The sequence below is a fragment of the Anabas testudineus genome, chromosome 3 (genome assembly GCF_900324465.2).
Source record: "Anabas testudineus chromosome 3, fAnaTes1.2, whole genome shotgun sequence".
Classification (NCBI taxonomy): domain Eukaryota; kingdom Metazoa; phylum Chordata; class Actinopteri; order Anabantiformes; family Anabantidae; genus Anabas; species Anabas testudineus.
In genome coordinates, this window is record NC_046612.1 from 1,624,618 (window position 1) to 1,641,023 (window position 16,406).

At 37.2% G+C, this 16,406-nt stretch overlaps 1 protein-coding gene across 1 annotated transcript; it reads left to right on the plus strand.

The window, feature by feature from the left end:
• The first annotated feature begins 2,058 nt into the window (after window positions 1-2,058).
• LOC113174906 (up-regulator of cell proliferation-like) lies at window positions 2,059-14,938 on the plus strand. The gene is made up of 2 exons (XM_026379110.1): window positions 2,059-2,131; window positions 9,276-14,938. Exons 1-2 carry the CDS (start codon window positions 2,104-2,106, stop codon window positions 13,997-13,999), a joined length of 4,752 nt encoding a protein of 1,583 aa, XP_026234895.1. The 5' UTR covers window positions 2,059-2,103; the 3' UTR covers window positions 14,000-14,938.
• The last annotated feature ends 1,468 nt before the right edge of the window (window positions 14,939-16,406 follow it).

Consider the following 16,406-nt stretch of genomic DNA (forward strand, 5'->3'; position numbering starts at 1 on the left):
AACTATTTTTAGTAGATTCCAGAGAACATTCTCGTTGTTCATCATGTGGAAACTTCCTTGTATGTAAGATTGCCAGCAAATTTTCAGTTCTCAGTAATTACTGACATAGTTTTACTCCACTTCCTCCAAGCTGACAGGAATCCTTTTCTGTCACGTAGATTAATTCCTAACGTGTTTTCCAGAGGCAACGTTGACACACTGTTAAAAGGACAACAGTAGGTGTTGCTCCTGTAGAGCAGGTTGTGGTGTTTCATATTGTTTATTACATATATTTTTTGTTAGATTAATTTCATATATTTCATATATTTTATTACAAAACAGAGTGTTCTAACTGACTTAACTAATATGAGCACAGATCACAAGAGTGAGGCAAGACTTAAAATATAGGAAGGAACAAATCTTGGTCCACTTTACTCCAAAATTTTACACAAAAACAACTCTTGCCCTCTGCCACCTTACTGAAGAACAGTAAGATTGCCTGCTGCCTACACAGCATGTAATCACCCATATGAGGATGGGTTCCCTGTTGAGTCTGGTTCCTCTCAAGGTTTCTTCCTGTTGCCTTCTCAGGGAGTTTTTCCTTGCCACTGTCGCCCTCGGCTTGCTCATCAGGGACAATCACATTATTATGACTCATACACATACACTGTTCATGTACTGTTCTTTGGTTGTGTAAAGCTGCTTTGTGACAATGTCAATTGTAAAAAGCGCTCTACAAATAAAATTGAATTAAGTTTGCTCAGGCAGTGATTCAATGTTTTATTATTTAGTTTAATAAACAATTTATTTCGATTGTGCTTTTGTTTTCCTGCCATACTAATACATTGACCAATGGATATAGTGAGTTATTACACCTATATAGTCATGGATGGATCAAGAAAAAATAAGCCTGTAAATGTTTACAGCATTTGTGGTTGCTTGGTTGGTTGGGTTGTGTAGGGTTGTCATTTAGCATTACTGTGTCTCTTTTTGGACAGAAAGTTGTGCTGCAAGGAAGGAAATAAAATATTTTCTTATATATTGGAAGAAGTGATCTTCTTAAATATATAGACAACAAACAGAACAGTGATTAAGTAGCAGATATGTCTCAGTGCAGACATATCAAGGCAAACAGTTTGGGTGTCAACGACTGTGAGTAGATTTAAATGATATTGTAGCTCCTTCGGGCCTTCATATTCTAAATGGTCTTGACAATAAATATATGCGTGGTAAATACGCTATTTACTATCATATGGCATTTTAGTGTCTGTACTCCACTGTGAACTTGCACACATTGTAATTAAAACTGTATAGTTTCGATTTCAAAACCAGCCATGCTGGTTTATTCACAACATGTCAAGTGCACCATTTTCCTTGTAAACCGCTGAAGTGAGAAGTCAAAGTAACCTGTTTTTCCACTGTTTTGAATGCTTTAAATTTCTGTGAGTAGTATAAATACCACAACTGACACAAACACCTCCAGAGTCTCAGGTCGCCTGATGACAGGTAAGTATCAGTTAGACTTTATATGCTGAAACTATTTTATTAGTCTCATTGTATGATGTTGCAAAGACAATAAAAGTTTATCTTATCTTTTACAAATGTTCATCCACATATGTTGCAGTCACTTACTAATTGTTAGCTGAGTCCTTTGTTATGAAATTGCACATACAGTTTGGACAAAGGGTTTCTATGATCTGTAATCTGTGAAGAGTCTTTCAGGATATGGTTATCCCAGAAGACTTCATCAGTTCAGAACTATAAAACCTTCTGGATAGAAGGTGAAATGTCTTCAAGAACCGTCCAGTTGCCAAAGAACAGCATTTTGTGTTATATTTGGACAGCAACACAGTTTTCATAATTTTGACTTTATACATCAAGAAAATACATTTAGTCATTCGGCAAACACGTAGTTATTATTAGCATCATTAGTCCTTAGCATTACTGTGTGCAACCTGTAGGTTGAGCTGTAAGGGCAGGTACTCACCAAGCCAACATTCATCTGTCTGCAAATGTGCTTAGATTAACTGTATTTTAAATAAAGCTGGTGCTAAATACACATTATATGAACATGATTCCCAGATTCTGATGTGCAGGCGAGTGAGAAGTCAGACCTGAGCTACGATGGACACAGATGGAAGAGAATCTGAAGGTTTGTCCTCTATAATATGTAGAGTTGTGGGAACAGGCTTGTTCTACAACCAGAAGGCATCAAACTTGCTGCTATTGTATTGTTTGTGCATACGAAGAATTCAACTTGGGTTTCTTGGGCAGAGACTTTGCTTTTGCTGGTTTAGATTGTTTGCTTGTGCAGAGGTTGGTGTATCGTTAAAACATTTGGAAACACCTGAAGACCTGCACTCTGAGATCGAATGTAGGGTAAATATGGAACTATGAGGTCTTTAAGGTGTGATGTCGCTTAATTATTAGCTGCTTTATATGTGAGGAGAAAGATTTAAAATTCTATTCTGGATTTAACAAGAAACCAGTGGGGAGATGCCAATTTCAGTAAGAACTCTTTTTTGATAAACTGGAGACTTGTTAGGAGTTATTGGGACATCTTATTAATAGTGAATTACAATAGTGTAGAAGTAACAAATTGTTGGATTTATTTTAACAAATACACCAGACAGGCCTCTCAGGACCAGCAATTATTTTAGTAAACACATTTATAACCTGCAGAGCAAATGTTGTTCCATTCTCACCTGTTTCCAAAACCACAGTTCAGGTGGTGCACCCCATGTTCTTGAGGACAATAGAATATTCCTGTCAGTTAACACATAAGCATAGCCAATAAAGGGATAATAAGAATTTTCCCATCACAAATGCATGGACTAGTATTTTAGCATCACAGGAAGCTCCTAATTTTACCAATATTCCTCAGAAGATGGCAGTTCTAGAGACTGTATGATGTAAACGAGATATCCTGGTCAAAGACAATTTGGATTTTCTTACAGTATTACTTCAGACCAATGCTATGTCATCTAGGGTAGCAATATAATTAGATAACATGTCTCTGAAGTTTTAGGGCCAAATGGAATAACCTCTGTCTTGGCTGAATTGAGGACATCCAGGCCTTAATGTCTTAGTATCTCTTCCACATCACATATTTTATTTTATACCTTTATTGTAAAATTAAGATTATATTCCTTTTTTTCCTGTACAAAAATACTCCATAATGCCAAAGTGAAAGACGTTTGAAATCTGAATAATCAAATTTATAAACAAAATGTATAATTTCATATTTTACATGTCTGAGCACAAACCAAAACCTGAAGTCCAAGGAATTGTCTGTAGACCTCTGAGACAAGACTGTATCGAGGCACAAATATGGGGAAGAGTACAGAAAGATTTCTGCAGCATCAAAGGTCCCAGTGAGCACAGTGTCCTCCTTCATCTGTAAATGGAAGAAAGTTTGGAACCACCAGGACTCTTCCTAGAGTGGGCCGCCTGGCCAAACTGAGTGATTGAGAGAGCCTTAGTCAGAGAGGTGACTCTGCAATAGCTTCAACTTTTCTTTGTGGTCACATATCTAGAATCAGACTCCATTGCCAGGGATGAGACACAAAGCATGGTGAAAGAAAAAGTCTTATTACAACAATATAATGTATTGGCAGATTCGGGCCGGTTGTTGGCAGGTAATGGCATTGAGTTGGCAGTAGGTTTGGTTGGTTGAAGAGTAGGCTATTGCAGCATGAGCCGAGTTAGCAGACGTAAACGGGCGGGGTGTGAGTCCAAGATGGCAAACAACTTCCAGTGCGACCTCCGAAATGGCAGACGGAGGTGGAGTATGTGTCGTTGCAGAGGCTGAGGAGACAAACTGGCGAGAGGCAAAGTTAACAGACGCACAACACCAGCAAACTCAGAATGATGTGACTGTCTTAATGATCAAAGTCACAAGGGGCAGGCCAGAAACCAAGTGTCCAGGGGCAGTCCAGATCATACACAGAGTAGCCGTACACCAAGGGCTAAGCAGAGTAGTTGAGGTCAGAAACATAGTCCAAGTCATACACAGCAAACGATTATGAGGGTTGTCAAAAATCCAAAACACAACACAATCCAGGTTATACACGGTAAGAAAATCGGATGGACAGGTCAAAACACATGGAGGTCCACACAGAAACAGAGCAGGAGGGGGAAATAAGGAAGAGGTCAGAGAAAAACTCATGTACATTTACATTTAGTCATTTAGCAGACGCTTTTATCCAAAGCAACTTACAAGTGAGGAACAAGGCAAGCAAACAAAATCTAAGTCAAAGGAGCAAGCAAAAGGCGGGATCAGGTCAGACAGATCCGGTAACAAGTAGTCAAAAACCATGAAAGGCTGTATAGTATAATTCTCAATAAGGCGTGAGAAAGCAGGGGCGAGGAAGATGACTAGGAGCAGGGCTGATAGCAGGTTGGGAAAGAATGAAGCTCTGACAGGACAAGCGTAACATCATATTAAAAAAAGACTTGAGGCTGCAATTGGCGCTAAAGTAAACAAAGTAAAACCAAAGACTGTGAACAGCGTTATACTGTTCATGTGATTTTTGTGTTTCTTTTTACAATTTTTATTACAGTTATAAAAATGTAAAAAAAAAAACAAAAACCTTGACATTTTAGGATATTGTGATTATTATAGAACAAAGAACAAAATAAAGTGAAAAGAATCGGGCCAAACAGAGAACCCTGTGGAACTCCATAATTAACACGTGCATGGAAAACTTATCACTGTCACAAATTAGGAGGGGAACGAGGCAGGAATGAACTGAACACAGAATTTAGTAGTAAGAATTACAAAAACAGGGAAACTAAGGGGGGTGTCAACCGACACTACAAAAACAGGCAGAAACACGAGGACAAAGTAACAACGTAAAACTACCAAAATGGCGGGGGATGAAGTAACAACCAATAAAGTACAAAACAAAACCACTGCTCAATGGCAGGAAAAACACTCACAGAAACGGTGACAATCACTGAACAAACTGGAATATATCTGATGTATAAGATTTAAACCAGCCCAGTGCTGTTACTTAACTCCAATGACAAGTTTCAGTCTGTGTAATAAAATTGTGTCATCTCTATTATTATATTCAGCACTAAAAAACAAGACGAGTATAGAGAGAAGTCTGTTGTCTGACGCAAAGAGAAGATAGTGACTTTAAAACCAATGCTTTTTATGCACCATGGGCAGATCCCAATTCCCTTAATTGCATCCATGTTTACAAAACTTGCCATTAGTTTCTGTGTTTCTTGTTGCGTCTGCGTTTCTTTAATTACACAGAAAGTCTTTCAGGATCATCATTGTGCCGAACACTATATTATTGCTGCTTCTCACCAGCAAATAAACCCATCTGCTCAAAACCTAAAACACAAATAACTAATTTTAATGATATTTATGGACATTTCAAACCATAAATTGATCATCAGAATCACCACTACTGCATGAAATCATTGTAATATATAGTTTAGATTAGTTGAGTTTTAACCTAATACAAAAACATGTTTTGTATTTTTTAGACAATTTCTTTGTTTATTATTATGCAACATCTGTGTAATAATAGTTTGTAGACGTTTTCATGAACAACATGAAATATGATAATATCAGCATGAATTCTAACAAAAAAACTGATAACATTGCATCACTTAAGCTGGAAGTTATAACCTCATAACAAAAACTAAGATAATATCTATATTTCAATATTTGTCAGTAGACAGACTGCCAAAACACAGACAGAACTCAGCTTGAATAATGTGTCAATATACACATCAGTTTATTTCATGTTGCAAGATAATAGTTACTGTCTATTAAGTTAACATTAGTTTTGTTTGCAGCTACCAACTGAAGCTAATGGTATTAATTTGCAATATGAAAAAGTCTATTGTCAATGTTATCAAATAATGCTGACCATAGCTGTTTCCATTTACGTTGGGTTTGAAATGCATCTGCTGTGCTTCTACATTGGATCAGGACTCTGTCTTGAACTGACCAGTTCAAGTAGCCTGACAAGCTAAATGTTGGATTCTATAATGAAAGAAATGGCAAAGCTAAGCAAAGAGGAATATTAGTCTACAGGCAAGAAGTTATCTGTATGTTTCTGTTACAAACTTTGAATTTTAAATACAGTATCAAAACAAGTCATTAAGTAACAACAAATAATGTTAAGTTAATCTAGCTGTCAGTTGTGTTTTGTTATTGTTCAGCAGCATATGTGGGGATTATTTTTATTTCACAAAGCAGTTGGTCAAACTTAACTGTTGATCATCTCACACAACATTAAGGTCACCACTGAACACTGTATGTTTAAGTTCTGTGTGTTGTTTTGGGAAACAGCTCAGGAGACCAATGGAAAATGTATCTTAATATTATTTCAGAAGGGAAAACATGTGATTGGTATAGAGTGACATTTTGTGATTCTGTGTCAGATCAATAATGATGATTGAGTTTCTCAGGAAGGAGCCTTAAGACTGCTGGCACTGCAGCAATAACTGTGTGAAGAGGCTCCTGTGCTTTTAGGTTTAATCCTAGTGGTCAATTAGGATTGAGTAGTGTTGGCTTACCCTTGTTTACTGGTGCACATACATTTTTGCATATATACTTGCTAAATGTTAAACGATATTAAACGCTGTTAACCTAAGTTGTTTGATCAGCATTTCCTAGCATTTCACATTGATGGGAAACATAGTCTGGCAGGGGATGGTTGGGTTGGCATCCTCCACGTGCCTGCTGCTGCTGCAGAGGAATTGTGTGTTAGCTGGGAGAAACAGGTGAAAGCTGGGTAGAAGAATCTAGAGGTCCTCTTCGTGTGTTGTGATACACAATACAGTTCCAGAACAGAGACCCAAGAGAATCCAGAGCAACACAAAAGGTACAAGAGATATCAGAGAGAAAGTCCAATAACCAGAACCAGAGTCAAAACCAGAGAAACTCACAAGACTGCAGGAGTCAGAAATAAGGAAGGGGTAACTGTTACTAACAGGACCAACGAGTACCAACAAAAGTATATTTATTAACATAAGAAGGGCAGGGGACACAGGAGACTAACACAAACTATCAAAGTATCAAATTAAAAAGACCCAAAAACGCTGTGGCAAAATACAAATAAAACCATAACCTGACATACAAAGTAACTGAAATCACTACAGAAAGCAGGCAAACTGGAACAAACATACAAAGCTAACTAGCAAAGTAACAACAAAAAACCACGCACTAATAATAATAATAATAATAATAATAAATTCATTTATAGAGCACTTTTCTAAACATATGTTACAAAGTGCTTCACAAGACAGACAAGAAACACATGTAGCCCAACAAGATCAACTTGAGCAAGCACTAGGCAAACAGTGGAGAGGAAAAACTCCCCCTGGGGGAAGAAACCTCCAGCAGAACCAGGCTCAAGTTAAACGGCCATCTGCCTCGACCGGTTGGGGAGCAGGAAACAGCTATACAAACAAAACAATAATACAAACAACTACCACATCGGTCCTTGGGGAGACCAGTTCCAACGTAAAGACATTGTAATCTAATGGAGAGTCTTCCCAAGGACCGATTTGTTTTAGCTTACAGAAGATCGCAAAAGGCTCGCCGGTAGAGGTATGTTTTAAGGAGAGTTTTAAAAGATGTTACTGAGTCAGCTGATCTTATATGCTCGGGTAAGCTGTTCCAGAGTTTAGGACAATAATGCAGACAAAAACCCAACAGACAAACTAGACGTACAACGTAACAAGCCAAAATCACTGCACAAGGCAGAATGGATGGAAACATACAAAACTAACAGGACAAAGTACCAACAAATAATGCTGCATAAACACAGACCAAACTTACAAACAAAACAGCGGTTCCTGACAGACAAACGAACTAACAGGGAGAATGCGATGAACAGCATGTATGATGAATGAACAACAAACCAGCAATGAACTGAGGACTGAGGAGAGCTTATAAACCAGAGGGAGTAACAGGTGAACTGAGTTTGTAATTAGTCCAGTGAGTGAGAGTGGAGAGTGGAGGCAGAACAAAACAAAACCAAACCAAAAGACAGGGGCAGAGGGAGGAACTGGAACAGGTAACAGTAATGTACTGTGATTCAAACGCATTCAACATCTATTTTCCTATTTGAAGTAATTGAAATAGATAGACTAACACTTTTCCTTGATTTGACATGTTCATGTCCTACAGCAACATCTAGCGACCATGAGTCATCTTAGCAGTTTCATTAGAGACAGTATGCTTTATGGATAACCACCCAGATTCAAGGCAATGAGAAAACACTAACTAGCAAAATAAAAAATGTTGGACTCGCCAATAGAGAAATTGATTATGAACATTTTACACTACAATATTAAGTTGTAGTTAAAATACTGATGTGATCATATAAGTTCTCACCTGAGCAGGTTTCTTAAAAAGGATGAACCACTAAGTTATACCTAATACTGTAGGGGAACCAACGGGTAACTAGAAAAAAGTATTTGTAAAGGGTAAAAAAATCATTCATCTTGTATTGTGGGTGCAGGCACAGATAAAGTTTTGCTAAATATGGATGATTAGCAGGTAAATTAAATAAACAATAAAAGCAGAAGTGATAATAAAGTCCCAGTTTATTATTATAATTCTGTAGCCTAACTGAGAATGCAGCTGATTGACAGAAAAGAGAGACATTATCTTTGCATCACTTAATGTTGTAGGTGTTTAACTAGGCTACCTGTCAGATCAGGTTTAGATTTCCTTAAGAGATACTGTAAGTGTAGATAAGCTGGAAAAGCAGAGTAGGCACCGATTTGGGAAACTGGATCTGTGCAGCTCACTCAGCCAACAGAACTCAACTCAACATAACCTGTGAGCAATAACATCAGACCGTGTGTTATCTGTGGAGCAGAGGAGTGTGGATATGGTCAAAAACTGTACACACAGCTGTTCTTCAATATTGCAGTGAACATTCAGGACTTTCTGGACACTTTTAAGAGGAGCATTCATTTTCTTTTACCTTTACAAAGACAAACAATGACTGGTCATGACAATTCAGACAGCTCTTACATCCTGAGGGGATGTGACCATTGCGTTTCAGTCTGTTTGAATTGTTATTTCACTTTGGTTTGTTTTTTGAATTACCAGTTACTACAAACATGGACACACACTGAAAAAAAAAAAGAAAAAAACAATATTACTAGTGTTGAGCTGTATTGCAAATAGAAAGTTTGGAAATTGTGTGATTACATCTTATTTACAATAGAGATTCAATGATTTTGGGACTATTGTGATATGTCTTGTTAATTGATTTTGTTTTTAATAATTAAGTTCATTTTCTCTTTTATAGCCTTGCTCAACTATCTTTGCAAACTTGGCCTGGAGGAATTTTATCCCAACAAGCTCACACTTCAGTTCTTTCTGGAAATCAACAAAGATAATATATACGAAGAAGAAGTGGAATCATTGAAGAAAATACCATGGTGTTTTCTCAGGAAACTATTTAAAATCAGTGCTGAATGCAGGAACTATATACAATTAAACGATGACAACAATGATGAAGAAAGCATTTATCTGAGTGATTGTGATAATAATGAAGACAATGACTTCTTAACTACAGAGGACTCTGCGGACAATAAGATTAACCCTCTGGACCTCATCGTGGCACTCTTCCTCTGTGCTGACAGCTTCTTGCAACAGGAAATGGTCCTTAAGATGTCGATGTGCCAGTTTCCCGTCCCTCTGCTGTTGCCACATGGAAATAACAGTCAGTGTACGCTGATGCTGTGGGCTCTGAGAGAGATTGTCAAAGAGTGGCGTCCACATCATTTAATTGAATCAAGAGGGTTTGTTGAAAACAGCATAGTACAAACAGATACTCCCTTTTATTCCTTTGTAAGGCTAAAAAACTGTAGTTTGTCGAAGTCCCAGCTTTTAAATCATGTTCTCAGCCGTGACCAACAGAATCAAAATATCTTCATACACAGGGAAATGAAAGGTGGAACAAATGAAAGGGAAATTGCCAGTGGGCTAGTAGAGGTTTGCTGGTGCCTTCCCAGTGGGGTCAAAAATCTTGACATATTCCCAGAACCAGTCTGCTTCGCCAATTTGCGAGGAGACATTTGTGAGTCACTTGCACAATACAGTTTTCTTTTAGAAGTGTCAAGTGCTACATTTATATTCTTGGACAAAGTTGAAGAAGAAGAAAACAACATTCTGACTTCTCTTCAAGATGTGAAATCCAAACTCCACTTGGTTATTTGCAAGAAAGAGAATGTTCGACAAGACATGATGACAGTGAAGACCTTGGCAAAAGCACTGAATGTATCCAAAAACAGGTTAAATATTAAAGGCCCACAGGAAAATGTGACAGAGTTTTCAGAAAAACTTTGTGCATCCATCAGGAATTTGAAAAAAGAAGGAAACACTGTTGTCATCGAAAATTTGCTTGACAAAGCTATTGAACTTGGTCTGTTTGTAGATGAAATCACAAGTGACACACAAAAGAAAGAAGCTGAGGAGACCATGAATGGAATTCGGGTGAACAAAATGACGGTCTACAAAAATCGAGAACTTCCTTTGCAAGGTGTTAACTGGAAAACTTTATCAAATCTGGAAATGGAGGAATGTAGACTGAAAAAATGTAGTGACCAAGGAGTGGAGGAATATAAGTGCAAGTTACAAGAAGACAAAGAAAAGATCAGGAATGAGCACAGCAAGTACAAACTAACCACAGCCATGAGGTGTTTTATTAAATACTTATCAGAAAAGGACAAAAACAAGAGAGATTTCTTTCTTAAATGGATGAAATATAAACTTAATACAAATTTGCAGTCTGCCAATGAACTAGCTTCACTGCGTGATAAACTGAAGGAGGAGTGCAACAAAGAGAAGAAAGATATGACACACATAACAGAGTTGTACCAGAATTTGCTGGAGAGCTCATTAGGAATAGAGCATTACTTGAGAGAGATGGGACTGACCTACGAGTTCTCCAACTCAACAAAAGCTGCTGATCAAATAGCTCATCTCCCTGTTGTAGCAGCTGAAATGCTGTTGGATGGATATCCTTTAGAGCTGTTGGACGGAGATGCTTCCAACATCCCAGAGAGATGGGTGACAGATGTGTTGATGGAGCTTCACAAGAAGGTCGGAGAGAAGAGCAGACTGTTGGTGCTGACTGTGTTGGGTGTTCAAAGCACCGGGAAGTCAACTCTCCTCAACACCATGTTTGGTGTTCAGTTTCCTGTCAGCAGTGGCAGATGCACAAGAGGAGCTTATATGCTCTTTCTCAGAGTTGGAGAAGATATGAAAAATGAACTGAACTGTGACTTCATTGTTCTCATTGACACTGAAGGTCTAAAATCTCCTCATTTGGCAGAACTAGAGGACAGTTATGAACATGACAACCAGCTGGCCACCTTTGTCATTGGTTTAAGTGATGTCACCATCATCAATGTAGCAATGGAGAACTCCACAGAAATGAAAGATGTCCTGCAAATTGCAACTCATGCATTTTTGAGGATGAACACAATTGGTAAGAAGCCAGTTTGTCATTTTGTCCATCAGAACGTTGCTGCAGTTTCAGCTCATGACAAAACAATGGCTGAAAGAAAACATCTCCTAGAGCAACTTAATGAAATGACTAAAATAGCAGCTGAAATGGAGAATCTGGTTTCTATCAAAACATTCACAGATGTGCTGGAGTATGACATGGATAAAAACAACTGGAACATCCCAGGACTGTGGCGTGGAACTCCACCTATGGCCCCAGTGAACACAGGCTACAGCGAAGCTGTAGCAGATTTCAAGAGAAACATTTTGGAGACAATGTCAGGTGATAGAGGCAGAGAAAACATAAAGATCCCTGAGTTTCTAGAATGGATGAAGAGTCTTTGGAAAGCAGTGAAATATGAGAACTTTCTCTTTAGTTTTAGAAACACTCTTGTAGCTCATGCCTATGACAACCTGTGCAAAGAGTTCTGTCGTTGGGAATGGGAGTTCAGAAGAGAGATATTTTCCTGGCAAAAAGCAACAGAGTTAGAAATCCACAATACCGACACTGAACCCACACTCCAACATTTAAGTGACTTGGTTAAGTCAAAAAAATCAAAGGCTTCAGAAGAAATAACAGCCCAAGAAAAGATAATGAAGCAGAAGCTTGAGAAGTACTACAAAAGAAAAGAAATACCTGTACATTTATTGTTGAAATACCAAAGTGACTTTCTCAACAGCATCAAGAGTCTTGTGAAGGAAATGCAGCATTCTGTAAATAATAAACTGGATCAAGCTCTTGAATTGAGTAAAAAGTCAAAAGAGCTTCAGGACAAAATCAATAAATTCACAGAAGTGATTGAAGAGCAGGTGCTACAACTTCTGAGCGACTGCAAACAATCCACACTGTCTGATGAAGAGCTGACAGATGAGTTTGAAAAGATGTGGACCAAAGAAACTAATAAAGTGACCGGTTTAAAAGAACAAAACATATGTGAAAACATCCTGAAGCTGTTGAGAGCAAGTTTCCTAAATCGTAAGGTGAATGAGTTCTTTGAGAACATTGGAGACCTAACAGAAATTGGGAGGAGTCCGTTTAAGGTCAAGCTTGTACATATAGAAGGTGCAAAAGCTCTCTGCAATTTACATTTTTACTTACAAAAAGACGTAGAAAGAGAATTGCAGAAAATAGCTGACAATACCATTGATTCTTGCAGACAGATTTTAGTTGATGTTACAAAGAAAAACACAGATTATCACGAGTCTTTCACAAAGGATCTTCTGGACAAAGTGGAAGAATCTCTTAAACCACACAAAAAGCTCTGCAAAACCAGGTTTGAGTTTGACCTGAAACTTCACATTTGTGGCTTCGCCTCAAGAGAGTTCGTTCAAATGCACAGACAATTCCTGTCAGATAATCACCCTCGAACTCAGCTGGAGGAGTTCAAGACTCAGTACCTTTCAGATTTTCTTAATTTATATAAACTGAGTTCAAAAAACGAGACGGATGACTGTGAAAGTAAAGCAACTAATTTTGTTCAGTATTGTATCAAACCAGCTGTAGAAGAGTTCATCAGAAGATCTCTAGGAATAGACATTGTGGATGAAATTTTGATAAGCTCCAAGTCAGAGGAGTTCAGTTCACGCTCCTTTTTCCAGTACAACATCCTTAAAGAGTTGCTGCAAAAGGAAGACTTTGAGGGTTTCATCAAGTACAATGGTAACTATGAAATATATGTTAAAGAATGGATATCACAGCACATTCTGCAAAAAATGTCACACAACAAGACTCTGTTGAAACTTAAAAATAGGAATCTGCAACTGATTATTCCAAAAATAGAGGAGGCAATAACAAAGGCATCAGAGGGCGAAGACAGTGTCCTGCTGCCAGATACCAAGGAGAGTATCACAGAGCTCATCAGCAACATGCGGAAATATCTGATCAAAGACATCTCAATTTCAGTGGAAGCTGAAAAAATCACTCTGTTTCAAATCCAGAGCACATGTCATCCATTTATCAACAGCCTCAAAGTCTCAATTAAAGATTTGAAAGAGCAGCTTGAAGAGGAATTCTCAAAATCCGAAGACATCAGTAACACATTGAATAAGCTCCCAGTCAAACCACAAGATGAGCTTTTCAACAGGGTGTTTGGTTGTGGAAAGCAGTGTCCATTTTGTAAAGTTCCCTGTGACGTTGTACTCCGAGAACATAACAAGCATTGTGCAGCTGTGCATCGACCACAAGGACTTGGCAGATATAGAATAATAGACACACAGAAGTTGGTTGAAACACTGTGTTCAACAGATGTGCATAGTCAACGTAAATTCAAAAACACAGACACTAAATGGGAGTGTCATCCTTACAAGGACTACACCAAGTTCTATCCAGACTGGCACATTCCTCCAGATCCCACCATAGAGGCATCTGACTACTGGAAATATGTCCTGGTACAATACAATGACAGATTTGCTGAAGAATATAAGGCCAAGCCAGCTGATGTTCCAAAGGCCTGGACAAGAATCACAAAGGACCAAGCACTGAAAAGTCTGAATGATGCCTTCAAAAACTTACAACCCTGACATTTTTTTATTCCAACAAAAAAGCTGGAGGAATTTTTTTGTAAACTTTGAAAAAAAACAATGGGTCCATCCTCTAATTTCTGCTTGTCAATACCCTAAAACCAGTTATTTACAGCATTCATGATTTGGGGAGTTTAAGTGCAATCACTAGTTTAATATTTTAAATTTGTCTTATGCATAATTGTATACTCTTTGACATTAGGCTTTTTCCATTTTTATGAAAAGTTGAACAAGCAACAAAGAAATTAAAAACACAGAAACAGCTTCTCACACTTTACTATACTTGCAGGAATTTTAACGTGTATATTTTCTTGTCATTTTGTTTGCGCTGTAAGAAAAATGAAAATGTTTTTGTGTTTGGAGATCGAATAAATCAGCACAAGCTGATGCAGACAATTTTTTATATTGTATACAAATATAATAAAATATATAATTCTAACCCTAACGCAATGACCTAATTTCACCATCATATATTTTGAAAAATGATGTGGTGAAATTTTGAAAATTACTTTTTTTACTTTTTGAAAATTACTTTGTGTTTATTTGTTTCAGTTTTCTTTATGTTGTTTATGATAATTATAAAGATACATTTTTCTATCATTCACACTACTTTTTATATAACTAGTGCTTAAAATTCTGATACGCCTGCTGCTGATGTTAAAAGTACACAGGCCATCAAACAGAAAGTTTCCATTTTGACATTGATATTCTAATTTTATTTTAACATTTTAATCTTATCATGTCTATTTAATGAAAGTAAGAAATATATATTTGCAATGATATATACCAATCAATCCAAAAACTGTGAGATCAGATTGGCAATTCAACATTCTTTCAGACGGATCAGTAAATTCTTCTGCATTTGACATATAAGATGACCTTTTTTTAATTTTTCAAGTTGATATACCATATAACTGTGTGTGTAATGATTAGTGAGGATGTACAAAATCTATGTGAAAAACATTCTAATAAATACAAACTTCAAAAACTAATTATGAATGCATTTTCAAGTTAAGTGTGAATCATTATCTTTATCAGTGTTATTCACATTTACAGTCAAAAGAACTCATTTTCAGTTTCTGTCTCTGACATGAAGAAATTACTAGAAATTAAGTATCACTCTTTACAGAATATTACTCCAAATGGCTATTATACTATTTATATTTACAGAATTACTACATGGGCACAATATGTGGTTGTGAAAAAAGACAAATTTTACATCTTAATAATATCATAATATGCAGTGTATAAGCTTTATACAAATAGTTAAAGCTGTTTGACCATAATAATTAACTATAATATTATCTCATTTTTTATTAGTATAGTGAAAGTAATAATAATAATAATATTTCTTTCAAATTGAGTGCTGCAGATATTTCTAGTTCTAAACAATGACACAAAACTGTTTCAGCACTTCCACAGCTGTACACTGTGACGAACATGTTCCTTATATATTTCCACTGGACGTTCAGACCACGCTGAGCAGACTTCACCAACATTACTGAGAGAACTGATGAGACGCAACCTACATTATCACACCATCAGAAGATGAAGATATCGTGGTCATAAATAACAGAACATCAGGAGATTTACAGTTTTCAGTGTGAACTACATGTACTAATGGCTGTAGCACTTTGATTAAGTTTAACACAAATGTGAATGATCCTTTCAAAATCTAGCTTAAACAGTAATAACTCTGTCTTCTAACATTTATGTTATGTTTTTACTTTTCTGTGATTGAAAAGTTCAGGTGTCTCAGCTAAAGACTAACCTTTTGTCCTTGCTGGTGAATGTGTTAGTATTTGACAACATACAGACTTCATCAGTATTTTAAATTATCATTAAACAAAATTTAGTGTGTACTTTGGTAGTTTACTTTGGGTTTTGTTTGTGTCATATTAAGATTTGTTTGTTCATCTGAATCCTTTAAGTACGACAAATATGTCAAGATTTCAAGACATCAGAAAGTGGACAAATACTTCTTCACAACACTGTGCATTAACCCGCTAATAATGAAAATAATTGTCATGATCCCTGCCTGGTTCTGCTTCAGTTAGTTTTTCTTCCTCTGTTTCTGCTCACACACCCCTGCCTCTCTTCCCCTGCTCTGACTGTATTTAGTTAATTGACTATCTCTCTCTCCCTCCAGGTTTTCCTACCACTTGTCACCCAGATCTGTTGAAACTGTGTCCTTCTCTTGATAACCATCCTCTAGTCCTCACACCATTGCCAGATTGTACCACTTCATCCCTAAAGCCACTTGCCAGTTATTTTGATACCTGCTTTATTTCAAGTGACGGTTAAGCTTCAATAGTAGTCTGCTTTCAAGGTCCTTGGAGTGAAGCTGTGACCGTTAAGACTAAAAAGTCTCTCGCAGGCTGCAGATGCAGGAAGACCTGTGTTGACT